Here is a 15,833-nt window from a genome sequence, read left to right on the forward strand (position 1 = left end):
TTGTTCCAACCTTGAAGCGAGTCGTGCCTTTTGGCGTACATCATTCAAACTCAGGTTTTTCCATTCATTCAAATTTATAGTCTTTGTTGCATGTTTTTGAAACGTAAGACGAGGCTGAAGTTCGCTCCCCCGAACTGTGAGGCAGATATGCCAACCTCTAGTAGACCTTGTTACTGAGGTCTAGGTGGCCAATTTGAGCAGGATTCTGTAGATTTCTTTTTGAGTACTATTTATTTTAATTGACCAGGTCTTTGGGCCAAATATAGAAGAAGAAATCACGAAGCATCCTAGTAATACAATAATGACCAAAAACAATGACTCAGATCTTTGTGAACTAGATGAGTCATTCTTCCTTCTAATGGATCTTAAATAAAGTGTTGCAATAATTTGATTCACAAATCGTGAAAGTAGTAATCCAACAGTTTTCTCATAGTAAAGTCAACCGAGGTCGTTTGTGTCTTCCAGCATGTGTAAAGAAATTTCCTCAACGATGAGTGCCATGTGATTCTGCCGCACGTTGTCCTCTTGTCCTCTTCAGACTGACCTGCTCTGGAGTGGGTCAACTAAACCTCTATCCATGCCCAGAAGCGTTTTTACACATGTCAGGGCACCAACGTCATCTAGGGACTTACTTCAATGAAATGTCGTTTTTCAGTTTTTTTTTTTTTTTTTTTAATACATATACTGGCATGGCTCAGTGGAATAGAATATAGCCCAAAATTAGTTCAATTAAAATAGCTCATACACATATATGTGTGTGTAGAAGTTGGGCACTAATTAACTTGGTTTAATCTGTGTAGTGCAAAAACTACTTCTGGCTTTGAAATAGGGCATACTGAATATTTTTATGCCATATTCTAAAATCCATATTAAACGAGCATATTAACATCAGTGGGAGTTTGCATCATTATGACTTAGGTTTGACACCAAGAAATGCCAACAATGCAAGGAGCATTAAACTGTTCGTATGGTCACATTTGATAAAATTTAAAACGTTTGTACCTAAATATTTAATAAAGGCATTTACTGTACGTATTTTACGAAAAGCACTACTTTACATTCATAGCGTTTTATTTTGTTTAAAATAGCATGCCGGAAAGAGTCAGTGCTGTCGCTCCAATTCATCGTCTTGGAACTCTCGGGTGGGCGGTGTTACATTAACGCAAATTCTTTTGCTACAAATCACCGCCTACGGGGGCGCGTAACAATAAAACAAGCGCCTTCTCTTTACGTAGCACTTTCGTGGCAGGAAGTTTGTGTCCTGTCAAATCCAAAATGGCGGCGTCCGTATCCGAAGACAATACTGAAAAACTGCCAAATGACTCTTTAAATCCCGTTTTAACAGATACTCCTGACAACGGGTGTTTTACGGACCTTTCCGACGAACTGCGTGACTATGTGGTGGAGTTTATAGAGAAAGAGGTGGGCAGCGACGTGAAATCTCTGAAGAAGGTGGGCACTCTGCTGCAGAAATTAAAAGAGGACAACAGTAAATTGGAAAAACAGGTGAGCTTTAAATTAATCATTTATTCCCAACAAGGGTTTGTAAACGTTTGAATTGATGTATCGTGTAGGTGTTGTCAGTCTCCAGCTCTGTACCTCCCCAAGTGTCTGCAGCTCTGTCTGCTGCAGAAGATGCCAGCACTTCTTTGGAGGAGCTTCTGCAACGAGAGAAACTCATCTCTGAAAAACTGCAAAAGGTAACTAACGCTACATTATTATTACTATAAGCAAATTATTTTATATGCGTTAGTCCCTGTGCAAATTTGTAAAATATACTGTGATTAAAAAAAATCCCTCCACAAAAAATTGTATTCTATTTCTTCTTGTAGCACCTCCAGGACTCTCAGCCATGGATGGAGACTCTCACTCAAAAGCTGAGTGAAGTGGAGACCGTGGAGAGACACATGAAGTACCTTCGCTGCCTTCAGCACATTGAAGAGCTTAGGTACCAAAACGAACATCTGGCATCTGTTTGTTAAAGATAATCTTGGATTTCATGTGCGCGGTGTGTCTACAGTGCTGTGGTCCAGCAGTGTCTCATGACCAGCAGCGTGTGGGAGGCCATCAGGGCTGTGGAGAGCATGGCTGTGATGGATGCCAACCTGAGCGAATCCAAATGCTCTCACCTGCGCGACTTCCTCCGAGAAACTCTTCACTTCTGGCACAAGATCATCAAGGATCGGCTGACTGGGTAAACACACCCTTTATCCCGTCCAAGCATACATAAATGTGACATATAGAGTTTAAAGTCAATCATCCCTATTGATCAATTAAATAATTTCTTCTTAATCCTGTGCACTTCTCAGAGACTTGGAGAAAGTGTTGACCCAGCTTCACTGGCCGATCACATCCCCTCCGACCCAGTCCCTCACGCCCACTGCCAACGGGCAAGAGCTGGCCAGTCAACTGGAGCTGCTGGTCACGCAGCTGCTGGCCCTACAGACATCGTATCCTTCGCTTTCAAAACATCAGCACAAGTCTGGGAAGCCGTCAGATTCTTTAATTTCCTCTGTCCAGCGATGACCTCATTTCTCAGAGGACGTCACCTCCCTCTAAGGCTGAAGCCCAGCCAAGTGCTCTGCCCCAGGATCCTCCACTCTGCCTGCCCATCCAGATCATGCTGCAGCCTCTCAGGAAACGGTTCCGATATCACTTCTATGGCAATCGACAGACTAACACCCCCAGCAAGGTTGCTCTCGCTCCCTCCCTCCCTCCCTCGCTCATCATGCAAGTAACTTTTGGATTGTGAACCTTGCGTGCATTTGCAGCCGGAGTGGTACCTGACTCAGGTGCTCATGTGGATCGGGAACAGCACGAGCTTCATGGAGGAGAAGATCCAACCTATCCTGGACCGAGCTAATGCCACCATCAATGCCAGGGTGTGTAAGGAAACCTGCTTTTGTAGGATTATTCTACTTGATTGGCACTGTCATTAGAATATTTACCCCAAAAAAATTTTTTTTGCCATATTCAAATTATTTCAGGTGGAGCTATGTCGAGGCCTCCTGTCTTTAGTCGAAGACAAGGTGGTGGGTGATGCATCTCGCCTGCTTTACGATGACACGCTCTTCTGCCACCTGGTGGAGGAGGTGCTGCAGTTTGAGAAGGAGCTGCGGAGCAACCACGCATACCCACCTCATCTGCCCGGCGTGCTCCACCTGCTGCTTGATGACGCCGTGCTTCAGAAGTGGCTTGCGGTGGAGAAGAAGAGTATGTTGGCAAATCCCCCCCATGCGGGTGTTGTCTCAAATCTAACAGTGTTGTACGCCTAGTGGCGGTGGAGAAGGTGGACGCCATGTTGTCGGCCGAAGGAGCGTGGAGCTCTCAGTACAAAGACATCCGAGACATGGATGAACTGAAGTGCCCGGATTGCGCTGAGACCTTCATGACTCTACTCCAAGTCATCACAGGTAAGCCTGACCCCATTGAGATGAACGCTGAGCACCCCTAAAATCTGTTTTGGTTTTCTTTAGACCGCTACCGAGCATTACCTTGTCCGTCTGCACAGCTGAAGTTTCTGGAGCTGCAGAAAGAGTTGGTGGATGACTTCCGTATACGACTCACTCAGGTAAGAACGCCGCTTTTTCTTTATGGACTCTGGACTGCACCTGACTTATTTCATTTTATGCAGGTCATGAAGGAGGAGTCTCGCTGCCCACTCAGCCCACGCTACTGTGCCATACTCAACGCCGTCAACTACATTTCCACCATCTTGACAGATTGGGGAGATAACGTGGTAAGACTCAGGCCTCCATGTGATGCTTCAAACTTTAAAATTCGTTCAATCGTATTTTTACCGCTTGTTTAGTTCTTCCTGCAGCTGCAGCAGGCGGCCGTTTCCCTGGACGACGAGGCTGTGGTGGGAGGCCTGGGGCAGATGGAGATGGGCCGCCTGGCTTCTCTGGAAAGCTCGCTATTCGAAGGCCTGCTGGCTCTGCTGGATCGACTCCGAGGAGACATGATGGGCCGGCTGCTGGATGGCATCATGAGGGACATCACGGAAAAAGCCAAACCGTACTGCCACGACAGGTGAGGATGATGATTAGCGGACTTAGCTTAGCATTAATGGCCTCAATTGTCCTCTTCTCGCAGGTGGTTTTCTCATCCGTCCCAGCACGACATGGCCGCCATGTCTTTGTCTAGTTCCGCATGTCCCATGATGCTTTGTATCAGGGACAGTCTGTTGAACCTGCACCAGGTTTTAAGTCTGTCTCTGTTCCAGCTGGCTTGGCAAGGCCTTGCAGAGAGACTGGACAACTTTCTTTACCAGGAAGTAAGGACTTAAAGGAGATGTTTTGGTTTGTTCTTGACTCCAGTTGCCATTATTTCCCATATTTGGGGAAAAAAATGCACATACTTTTGCATCTCTTGTATGTTTCCCATACATGTTTGCCTCCTTCAGGTGGTCCTGTCTAATCACTTTAGTGATGGAGGAGCAGCCCAGCTTCAGTTTGACATGACCAGAAACCTTTTCCCTCTCTTTGGTCACTACTGCAAGAGACCTGAGAACTTTTTTAAGCAGTAAGTACAGAAAAAAAGTATTTTGTCTAAAGGGAGAAAGTTAAATCAAAATTTCTGTCCTCTCAGTGTTAAGGAAGCCTGCATCGTCTTGTGCCTCAACGTGGGTTCTGCTATCCTTCTGCGGGACCTCATCAAGGAGTCTTCTTCGGCAGACGACACGGGCGATCGGACGGGAAGGGATGAGCCCTCGCCGCAGTCTGCCTTGAACGAGTTGGGAGTTTACTATTTGGCTCCTTGTGATGTATTAATTCTCTTTAACCTCAGAGCCTCCTGGCCTGGACAGTGACAACTGGATCGTGAACCTAGCCAGACTCTATTTAACGTTTGATTTCTATCATGTACTAAATGTATATTAACGCAATTGAAAAACTCGGTCTTTTTTTTGGAACTTAAGTGTGATGGTGAGTTTTATTACAAAGCTCATTGTTATCTATAATGTCTTCCTGTACATGAAAGTTATAGAAAACATCAATCCTGATTATGTACATAAAAAAAAAAAAACAACGCAAGAATCCCAATTGGGTAAACATAATGTATAAGGCAAATGACTTGACTATGATTTGAAGTGTGAACTGTTCCCATGGGGATGCTCTTCACCTCAGTATAGGAGCTTTTGAGTCCTTTAAATAACCCAAACCGCATTTTCAACAGAAAGTCTTAAATCTCCTATTTGGACAAAATAATTATTTCTCCGGCTCATCCACAACCTGGATGTTTATGTGCTGTTTCTTGCCTTTGTGTCCTGGTAATTTGAGATTGCGCTCAGTTAAAACAATCTCTGATTCCTCCTCGTCAGACTCGGAAGAATCATCCTCGTCCTCCTCCGACTCTGTATCAGATCCACTGAGCTCTACCAACGCGACGTCCTGGAAACCACAAGAAAGAATTGGGACACCTTGAACAAATCAGATTCATCAGACTAACAATGAGAAGATTTTACGCTCACCATCTCGATAACTCTCTCTGCAGCCTCGACATCCTCAATGTCGAAATGTCCTGCAGAAGTTTCTTCAATCTGCTGCTTCAGCTTTTGATTGGCTTCCGCGATCTGCGGTAAGAAACTCTGCAGCCGTTCCATCACTGCTCCAGGATACAAAGACAAAATTATATTTATATTGTTTATTCCTAATTTTAATGGATCATTATTTAGCTCACCGCTACTTCGTGGAAGTCTTTCCGTCTTCAGGACAGTCGGTGGTTTAAGGAGCAGCTTCTCAACGAAACCTGAGGCAAAACCACAAGAAAAAAAAGTTTTAACTAGAATCGTGTCTGCACAACGACGATTTTCGATTTACGTACAAATGCAGGCGTTGTAAACCGAGAACCTTTGCGTGTACAGGACGAGCATGTGGTTTTCAAACAAAATCACGAAAAAGCAACGCCAGCTTCCTTTAGCCTGAGTTAAATACATTTTTCTCTACTTACCTCCACCACTACCACATGACAGCAAATCTCGTGAGTTTGGTTTACTGGTTTTGTCCATTGCAGAAGAAATAAGACTACAAAATGTTAGCGTGTGTTTTGTCAGGACAACATCCGGGAATCCCTTCTGTATTGCTCAGTGTGCATGTTGCGTCCTCTAGCGTTCAGGAGGAATCTTTACATTTCCCCCCCCCACCCAAAAAAAAAAAGGAACGGTATGTACTGGAATGTTAGGTCGTAACTTATAACAGAAAAAATGCCATTACGGCGTGTGTACGAAATAAGCGAAAATCGAGTTGACTAAAAATACAAAATATCTTTTAGGCGTGGCTGACGTTTAATTCAACGTTTCACTACGAGTTATTTTTCCGATACGCGTGTAACGAGGGTGGCATGGTCGGGCACTGGTAAGTTCAGAGGTGCTGGGTTCGATTCCAGCTCCGGCCTTCCTGTGTGGAGTTTGCATGTTCTCCCCGTGCCACATTCCAAAAACATGCATCCAAGTTGCCCGTAAGTGTGTGTGAGTGGTTGTTTGTCTTTGTGTGCCCTGCGATTGGCCGGCGACCAGTTCAGGGTGTCACGCCTTCTGGCTGAAGTCAACTGGGATAGGCTCCAACGCATCCGCGACCCTTGTGAGCGGTTCAGATTCAGAATGGATTGATGGACAGACGCGTGAAACGAAAACTACACGGCATGGTCCGAAAAAGCGGTGCCTATCTTGACGTCATAGATGATCTTCGGCAGACTCACTGACGCGGCTGTGTGTGGGACTGTCATCATCGGCTTGCATCTTCTTCGATTTGGGACCTTCGCGTCGCGATGGTAAACTTCACGAATGAGATTTGAAATCGCCATGACTTCAATTATAACAATATGTTTGTTTATATCCGAAAAATAATAGCCCCGGCCTCTGTTTTTTTCTCCCCGCCTTTAACGTGTGAAAGCTGGCGGAGCCTCTAAATATTTCTCATTTGTACCCAGCTAATGTAGCACTATGCTAATACGAACAGATTTACGGAACATTTTTCCGTTTTCTCGGATAGTTGCAAAACAAACGCGTTCAAGCTTTTAAACCGAGGCGTTGTCCTAAGTGTCAACCGTGACTAAGAAAGTGAGTACGCTTGATTGCGTAGTTAACATCATCCCGTGTAAATTCTTTTCAAGTCCTGTACGTTTACATTTTGAAGACTTATTTCCATACTCCTTCTGATTTATGGGGCTCTGACTTACGCAGTTAATTATTTATGTGAACTCCATGTGAATACTATGTTCATTAGAGGTACAAAAAATGGACTAGACGTTTAAAGTTTCTAATTTTTCTTATTTAACAAAATAACTTCTCCAGCTCTGTTATCGGTTTTCCACAAAGGATGGCGGAAATTGCACTAAATGCTTAAAAATGTGCACTAATGCACAAGAGTCGCAAGATCTGGGCTTCTCCTGTTGGTTAAAGACTCTAAAATGCCCGTAAACAAATGGATGTTGGATGTATATATAAATGTTTTTCTCTACAGGCTGATGAGTCTCCAAGCTTCTGAAATGGACTGCCGACCAGTGTGATTTTTGAACCCTGTTCTCAAACGAGGAGGAGAAGGTTGGAGATGAGACGTTGCCGCACGAGACCCCATCATGAGCATTGAGAGTCTCGGCGGAGCGATCGGGGATTCCCTGGGCTCTAGCCTGACGGTCCGTATGAGCGGTGCAGGCGGCATTCGTAGTCCTCTCTCCCTGAAATCCGTCGGTCGGATCACCTCGCTCCTGCAAACCATGGTCCCCTCCGGCTATACCAAGCTCCAGGAGGAGCGGCTGGCTCTGGTTGACCTCGGTGCCAAACCTGAAGCCTCACTCCAGAATGGTTACAGACAAGAGATAGCTCATCTGGAAGGCCGCCGGCCGCCGGACCGTGCCTCCCGTTCCTCCGTCACTCTGTCGGACATTGGAGAGGGAAGCTACTTGGAACTGGAGCCCATGTTGGCTGAGAGGAGGCTGTCAGAGGAGGATGATGATGATAATGGCCACCAGAATGAAGATGAGGAGGAAGCGGCGCAACCCGCTGAGCACATTCTGCCCAAGGAGTCGCCACTGGCTATGGCTTTTCAGATCCTCGTGCCTTTCCTGTTGGCTGGTTTTGGAACGGTATCAGCTGGCATGGTTCTGGATGTTGTACAGGTAACGCCAGGTCCAGTTTAACTTAATGGTTTGGGAGGTGACACCTCTCTTGAAGTGTAACAATATGTCCCCGACTTTGGGATAAGCCGAGTGTAATCAAAGTTGCTGGCTCTGTCCAAGCAGCACTGGGAGGCGTTCCAGTACATCACCGAAATCTTCATCCTGGTTCCCGCTCTGCTCGGCCTCAAGGGCAACTTGGAGATGACTCTGGCCTCACGCCTCTCGACAGCGGTGAGAAAAAAAACCCACACCAATTTACTCTGCAGAAAGAATTTATGATGGCGTCAAACTCCGATGCTTTTGCTAAACCAGTTTTGACGTTTCACTCCATTTCCATGTTTCACTTGTTAGAGGTAACAAGTAGCCAGCAGAATTCTGGTTTTGTTTGTTTTGGGGGGGCGGGGGGGTTCTCCACCCACCGACTCCTTACACACAGGCCTCACATATACATTGGAGATATTCTTCCATGTGTCTTAACCAGGAAGGTGTGTATGCATTCTTATGAGAAAACAAGTTGGGCTCGTTACGATTTTAGTTTTCTCGCTTTGTGTACAACACGCACCCATCTGCAATTATAGAACCGGGTACCGTAATGAGTCATCCAAGTCATTCCAAACAAGGAAGTTATTGTTGTGCCTTTTTTTCGACCGTAGACGCCAAGGCGGTACACCACAGGGCATGTTGCGAAGGCTTTGTGAGAAAATAGCATAAAATTAGGCAAGCACACATTCCATGTGGGAAAAGGTCACCACAGCAGAGATTTATTTTATTTTTTTTAAATTTCATGTGTGCATCAGGTGAACGTGGGCAAGATGGACTCGCCGATTGAAAAGTGGAATCTCATCATCGGCAACTTGGCGCTCAAGCAGGTAAATTCTTTTTGGACTCCACCGTACGTGGAAATTATTGGAGGACTTATGTAATGAGTACTTGCGTCATGTTCTAAAAAACATGTTGGAAGAGGATGAACCGGTGTTGGTCTTGCCTCACACTAATCACGTCAGGAACGTCTGCTTGATGGCGACGCTGTTAATCATTTACTCGCGCATAGATAAACTCATCCTAGTTTGTATCGTTCCTGCGTGCCCGTTCTTTCACAATTTGTCCACATTAAAGCTTTTTTTTTTTTTTTTTTAGGTGCAGGCCACCGTGGTGGGCTTCTTGGCAGCCGTGGCAGCCGTGGTTCTGGGCTGGATCCCCGAGGGGAAGTTCCAGATGAGCCACGCCGTGCTGCTGTGCTCCAGCAGTGTCGCTACGGCCTTCATCGCCTCCTTGCTGCAGGGTAACAGACAGATAACAAAAATGTTTACTCGGAATTAATCAGTACGCTACTTATCTTCCAGATTCACTCCGAAATAAAGAACACATCATTAAAAAATATATATTTTGAAATGCACTTTAATGTCCATTAGAGCCTCTCCTCAATTTCTCTAAACCTGCCATATCAAACAAATTAAATTTAAACGATATACAGACAGAGTGAGCAACTTGCCCTTTTTTGCTCCTCACGTTTAAGGTTTCATCATGGTGGGTGTGATCGTGGGCTCGAAGAAAACGGGCATTAACCCGGACAACGTCGCCACGCCTATCGCCGCCAGTTTTGGAGACCTCATCACGTTGGCCATCCTGGCCTGGATCAGCCAGGGCCTCTACAAGTGCCTCGGTAGGTGAAAGAACACCATTACATTAAAATCATTTAAAAATTTAAAAATTACATTATCTTTTAAAAAGAAATAAAGAGCACGCCATACGAGATTGATGCTGCTTTTAACTGCAGACTAAATCACAAACTGCAAACTTAATGTTGTAATTCCCACATGAACCCGTAGAGGTCGCTCTTGGCTCTTTCTGAAGCACCAATGCAGAACAAACCTCCTCTCTTCTCCCGCCACATTCCACATGTTTAATTCACGTCACACCCAAACCCGCTTGCAATACAAGGATACAGTCAACGCCATTCCCGCTGAATATAGCATCGCTTTCAAACTAACCCCTAGGCTATTTTTGTGTTGGAACAACTTGTAACCGTAAAAGATGTGATTGTTTAGATAAAGTTCCCATACAGCCAATGTAGTCTCAAAGTTCAGCTTGATGACTCCATCTCCTCCTCCAGATTCCTACCCGTACGTTTCCTCCGTGGTGTGTGCCTTCTTCATGTGTCTGACGCCGCTGTGGATGGTCATCTCGTCCAAGCACCCGGCCAGCCGCACGCTGCTCTACTCCGGCTGGGAGCCGGTCATCACCGCCATGGTCATCAGCAGGTATCCGGACGAGCGCTTCGTCTGCTTCCGCTTTGCTTGATGACTTTATAAATTCAGCTCGTGTCACCAGTGTGCTTTTATTTTATTTTTTTTACCTGTCTGTCATTTAAATGGATGAGCTGGAACAGCAAATAAGTGCCTAACAGCAAACTCTTTTCTTTACGGCATGTCGTGACCTTTACTGCATTCATGGATTATAAGTCCTCCATTTGTGTTGTCCTCTGCAGCATTGGAGGTCTCATCCTGGACAAAACGGTGTCCGACCCCAATCTGGCTGGAATTGTGGTGTACACCCCCGTCATCAATGGTGAGGTATTATTTAATTCATTAAAAAAAAAAATCATTAAAATGTTCTGGCTAAAAAAAAAAGTTGTGATATTTTAAAAATAAAGGCCTTAGTTATCTTTTAATCAATAATTTATTTGTAATGCATATTGCTGTTCTTTCACTGCGTCCAGGTATCGGAGGTAACCTGGTGGCCATTCAGTCCAGCCGGATCTCCACTTTCCTGCACTTCCACTTCGCCCCAGGGGAGGTCCCGGAAGAGGCCAAGGGCTGCTACTACCCCTGCCGCACGTTCTTCGGCACAGGTCCGTCCCGTGCAGGTGTGAACTTGGGATTCCCGCACTCGTAAATGCAGCATCTGTTGCGTTTTTATTTTACCCAGGAGCCAACCACCGCTCGGCGCAGGTTCTCCTCCTCCTGGTGATCCCCGGCCACCTTATCTTCCTCTACACCATCCACCTAATGAAGAGCGGACACACCACGCTGACACCCATCTTTATGTCCGTCTACCTGGCCACCGCTTTGCTGCAAGTATGTAACTCTCACCGTTGACTTCATCAATAAGCTTGATATTTATTTAACCCTTTGTGTGTCCTTTGCCAGGTGTTGCTGCTGTTGTGCATCGCTGACTGGATGGTGCACTCCATGTGGCGCAGCGGCAAAGACCCCGACAGCTTCTCCATCCCCTACCTGACGGCGCTGGGCGACCTGCTGGGCACCGCTCTGCTGGCGCTAAGCTTCCACTTCCTGTGGCTCATCGGCGACCAGGACAGCGACGTGGGCGACTGATGACAGCGGTTGACATACTTCTTCTGTTCCATGCATCTCTCGTTGTGGGGACTTTTGCACCTTTTTGCACCAAAGCACTTGTGTGGTCGCCCACTGGTCCTTTTGGGTCCTATACTTGGGCAAGAATTAATCTAAGATTGACTTTATTCTGGGTGGTGTGTGGGAATGGCAGACAATGATAGGCATTTTCCATCCAATCTTCACCCTCAACACAATGGATGTCTTATGAGACGGCTGCTTGTAGCACACTTTTGTGGACGTTTACAGGAGAAACGCGCCTTGTGCCAACATGCACGTGGAATTTTTTTTCTTCTTCTTCATTGTTCTTGTCAACGAACTCTTTTTCTACGGTATGTCTCTTGTATAAGAACCGGTATTCAATTCCAGTCGCCTATGTGCCTCTTGAGATTGACTGGTTTACAGGGTTCATTGCAGCATTTTAAATGTATGTCCAAAAGAATATTGTAGCAGTATTGTGTATGGCATTTGATCTCTTTTTTTTTCTTTTGTCTGAATAAATGTATTTCCACAATAGAATCGCATGTCTTCATTTATTACACTTATACTGTATGTTCATCTTGCACAAGAACAAAACACAGTCACCATAAAAAAAGAAAAAAAAAATCCCTCGTTAAGTGCACCTGCGTGAAAACTTTTAGCTCCTGAAGCACATGAAATGAGCTAAAAGTTTTCACGCAGGTGCGCTTAACGAGCGTCACTTGGAATACATATTGGAACGCGGCCCCCCAAGGACTGGAGGTCAACACCCCTGCTAAAATATGTTCATGAAAACACTTTAATCAATCAGGACAGCATGTAATTATTTGTGGTTTCCAGCTACACTTATACTGTATGTTCATCTTGCACAAGAACAAAACACAGTCACCATAAAAAAAATTTTAAAAAAATAAAAAAACATTCCCTCGTTAAGTGCACCTGCGTGAAAACTTTTAGCTCCTGGAGAACATGAAATAAGCTAAAAGTTTTCACGCAGGTGCACTTAACGAGGGTCACTTGGAAAACATATTGGAACGCGGCCCCCCGAAGACTGGAGGTTGACACCCCTGCTAAAATATGTTCATGAAAACACTTTCATCAATCAGGACAGCATGTAATTATTTGTGGTTTCCAGCTACACTTATACTGTATGTTCATCTTGCACAAGAACAAAACACAGTCACCATAAAAAAAAAAAAAAAATAAAAAAAAAACATTCCCTCGTTAAGCGCACCTGCGTGAAAACTTTTAGCTCCTGGAGAACATGAAATGAGCTAAAAGTTTTCACGCAGGTGCGCTTAACGAGGGTAAACATATTGGAACGCGGCCCCCCGAGGACTGGAGGTTGACACCCCTGCTAAAATATGTTCATGAAAACAGCTTCATCAATCAGGACAGCATGTAATTATTTGTGGTTTCCAGCTACACTTATACTGTATGTTCATCTTGCACAAGAACAAAACACAGTCACCATAAAAAATAAATAAATAAATAAATAAATTTAAAAAAAAAACATTCCCTCGTTAAGCGCACCTGCGTGAAAACTTTTAGCTCCTGGAGAACATAAAATGAGCTAAAAGTTTTCACGCAGGTGCGCTTAACGAGGGTAAACATATTGGAACGCGGCCCCCCGAGCACTGGAGGTCGACACCCCTGCTAAAATATGTTCATGAAAACACTTTCATCAATCAGGACAGCATGTATTTATTTGTGGTTTCCAGCTACACTTATACTGTATGTTCATCTTGCACAAGAACAAAACACAGTCACCATAAAAAAAAAACAAAAAAAAAACCCAAAACATTCCCTCGTTAAGCGCACCTGCGTGAAAACTTTTAGCTCCTGGAGAACATGAAATGAGCTACAAGTTTTCACGCAGGTGCGCTTAACGAGGGTCACTTGGAAAACATATTGGAACGCGGCCCCCCAAGGACAGGAAGTCGACACCCCTGCTAAAATATGTTCATGAAAACACTTTCCTCCAAGTCTTATCATCAATCAGGACAGCATGTATTTATTTGTGGTTTCCAGCTACACTTATACTGTATGTTCATCTTACACAAGAACAAAACACAGTCACCATAAAAAAAACAAAAACATTCCCTCGTTAAGCGCACCTGCGTGAAAACTTTTAGCTCCTGGAGAACATAAAATGAGCTAAAAGTTTTCACGCAGGTGCGCTTAACGAGGGTAAACATATTGGAACGCGGCCCCCCGAGCACTGGAGGTCGACACCCCTGCTAAAATATGTTCATGAAAACACTTTCATCAATCAGGACAGCATGTATTTATTTGTGGTTTCCAGCTACACTTATACTGTATGTTCATCTTGCACAAGAACAAAACACAGTCACCATAAAAAAAAACCAAAAAAAAAAACCAAAACATTCCCTCGTTAAGCGCACCTGCGTGAAAACTTTTAGCTCCTGGAGAACATGAAATGAGCTACAAGTTTTCACGCAGGTGCGCTTAACGAGGGTCACTTGGAAAACATATTGGAACGCGGCCCCCCAAGGACAGGAAGTCGACACCCCTGCTAAAATATGTTCATGAAAACACTTTCCTCCAAGTCTTATCATCAATCAGGACAGCATGTATTTATTTGTGGTTTCCAGCTACACTTATACTGTATGTTCATCTTACACAAGAACAAAACACAGTCACCATAAAAAAAACAAAAACATTCCCTCGTTAAGTGCACCTGCGTGAAAACTTTTAGCTCCTGGAGAACATGAAATGAGCTAAAAGTTTTCACGCAGGTGCGCTTAACGAGGGTAAACATATTGGAACGCGGCCCCCCGAGCACTGGAGGTCAACACCCCTGCTAAAATATGTTCATGAAAACACTTTCCTCCAAGTCTTATCATCAATCAGGACAGCATGTATTTATTTGTGGTTTCCAGCTACACTTATACTGTATGTTCATCTTGCACAAGAACAAAACACAGTCACCATAAAAAAAAGAAAAAAAAAAAAAACATTCCCTCGTTAAGTGCACCTGCGTGAAAACTTTTAGCTCCTGAAGAACATGAAATGAGCTAAAAGTTTTCACGCAGGTGCGCTTAACGAGGGTCACTTGGAAAACATATTGGAACGCGGCCCCCCGAGGACTGGATGTTGACACCCCTGCTAAAATATGTTCATGAAAACACTTTCATCAATCAGGACAGCATGTAATTATTTGTGGTTTCCAGCTACACTTATACTGTATGTTCATCTTGCACAAGAACAAAACGCAGTCACCATAAAAAAAAAACAAAAAACATTCCCTCGTTAAGCGCACCTGCGTGAAAACTTTTAGCTCCTGGAGAACATGAAATGAGCTAAAAGTTTTCACGCAGGTGCGCTTAACGAGGGTCACTTGGAAAACATATTGGAACGCGGCCCCCCAAGGACTGGAGGTCAACACCCCTGCTGAAATATGTTCATGAAAACACTTTCCTCCAAGTCTTATCATCAACCAGGACAGCATGTATTTATTTGTGGTTTCCAGCTGCACTTATCTTATACTGTATGTTCATCTTGTACAGGCACAAAACACAGTCACCATAAAAAAAAAAAAAAACATTCCCTCGTTAAGTGCACCTGCGTGAAAAGTTGGGCTCCTGGAGCACATGAAAATGCCCTCAACTTTTCACTCAGGTGTGTTTAACGAGGATGACTTGGAAAACATATTGGAACGCGGCCCCCCAAGGACTGGAGCTCGGCATCCCTGGTTTAAGTGAAAAGTGCCCCACCCGCCCTCACCCCCACCTCCTGATTGGCTGGTTGATCTGTGACGTCACTCACAGACACTGCAGTAGGTACACCAGCGCTTTCAAGTGTACCTAATAGCAGGCCACTCCATTAGGCAATAATCAGGGTCAAAGGTTAACTGAAAGTGAAACGTGCCCCCACCCGCCCTCACCCCCACCTACTGATTGGCTGGTTGATCTGTGACGTCACTCGGACACTCCATTAGGAACACCAACACTTTCAGGTGTACCTAATATCAGGCCACTTCATTAGGGAATAATCATGGTCAAAGCTTAACTGAAACGGAAAGGCCCCAAACTCCTGATTGGCTGGTTGCTCTGTGACGTCACTCACGGACACTCCATTAGGTACACCACCACTTTTATGTGTAAAAAAGCAAAAATACTGTACATTTGGTGGGGTTGTCGAGAAGCTTATTAGGACATGCATGTAAGAAATCAATTTGTTACAGAAGCTGCAGTCACTTTCAGTGTTCCAAATGAAAACTGGTGACCCCCCCGCCACCCTCCAAAGCACATGGAAAAAAAAAAAAGTAATCCTTATAAAACAAGCAATGCATAAACATCTCTTTCTGTTCTGCAAAAAAGATTGTTGAGCTCAAGAATTGTGTTGAATGCATCGCTCACTGGT

General features: G+C 44.6%; 3 protein-coding genes across 5 annotated transcripts; 2 read left to right on the top strand and 1 right to left on the bottom strand.

Moving 5' to 3' along the window:
* The first annotated feature begins 1,216 nt into the window (after positions 1-1,216).
* rint1 (RAD50 interactor 1) lies at positions 1,217-5,242 on the top strand. The gene is made up of 15 exons (XM_088366849.1): positions 1,217-1,506; positions 1,575-1,700; positions 1,833-1,948; positions 2,021-2,194; positions 2,310-2,450; positions 2,521-2,692; positions 2,772-2,882; positions 2,988-3,213; positions 3,276-3,413; positions 3,477-3,571; positions 3,635-3,739; positions 3,812-4,032; positions 4,096-4,276; positions 4,406-4,524; positions 4,591-5,242. Exons 1-15 carry the CDS (start codon positions 1,276-1,278, stop codon positions 4,808-4,810), a joined length of 2,376 nt encoding a protein of 791 aa, XP_088222975.1. The 5' UTR covers positions 1,217-1,275; the 3' UTR covers positions 4,811-5,242.
* On the bottom strand, positions 4,914-6,135 carry nopchap1 (NOP protein chaperone 1). Its single transcript, XM_088366853.1, has 4 exons — positions 5,950-6,135; positions 5,680-5,748; positions 5,471-5,604; positions 4,914-5,390 (listed from the first exon to the last, which is right to left on the bottom strand). The coding sequence occupies exons 1-4, from the start codon at positions 6,005-6,007 to the stop codon at positions 5,208-5,210; spliced, it is 444 nt and encodes a 147-aa protein (XP_088222979.1). The 5' UTR covers positions 6,008-6,135; the 3' UTR covers positions 4,914-5,207.
* Positions 6,136-6,356: 221 nt separating this feature from the next.
* On the top strand, positions 6,357-11,987 carry slc41a2b (solute carrier family 41 member 2b). Of its 3 annotated transcripts, none has more exons than XM_088366852.1 (11): positions 6,357-6,456; positions 7,461-8,115; positions 8,239-8,346; positions 8,913-8,984; positions 9,253-9,397; positions 9,632-9,778; positions 10,229-10,376; positions 10,604-10,683; positions 10,835-10,966; positions 11,044-11,192; positions 11,265-11,987. In XM_088366852.1, the coding sequence occupies exons 2-11, from the start codon at positions 7,576-7,578 to the stop codon at positions 11,448-11,450; spliced, it is 1,707 nt and encodes a 568-aa protein (XP_088222978.1). In that variant the 5' UTR covers positions 6,357-6,456; positions 7,461-7,575; the 3' UTR covers positions 11,451-11,987. The 3 variants fall into 3 exon arrangements, with proteins under 3 accessions (XP_088222978.1, XP_088222976.1, XP_088222977.1); XM_088366850.1 differs by lacking the exon at positions 6,357-6,456 and adding an exon at positions 6,562-6,768; XM_088366851.1 differs by lacking the exon at positions 6,357-6,456 and adding an exon at positions 6,781-7,057.
* Positions 11,988-15,833: the final 3,846 nt, after the last annotated feature.

The sequence above is a fragment of the Syngnathus floridae genome, chromosome 22, assembly GCF_059516105.1.
Source record: "Syngnathus floridae isolate MCC-2025c chromosome 22, RoL_Sflo_1.0, whole genome shotgun sequence".
Classification (NCBI taxonomy): Eukaryota; Metazoa; Chordata; class Actinopteri; order Syngnathiformes; family Syngnathidae; genus Syngnathus; species Syngnathus floridae.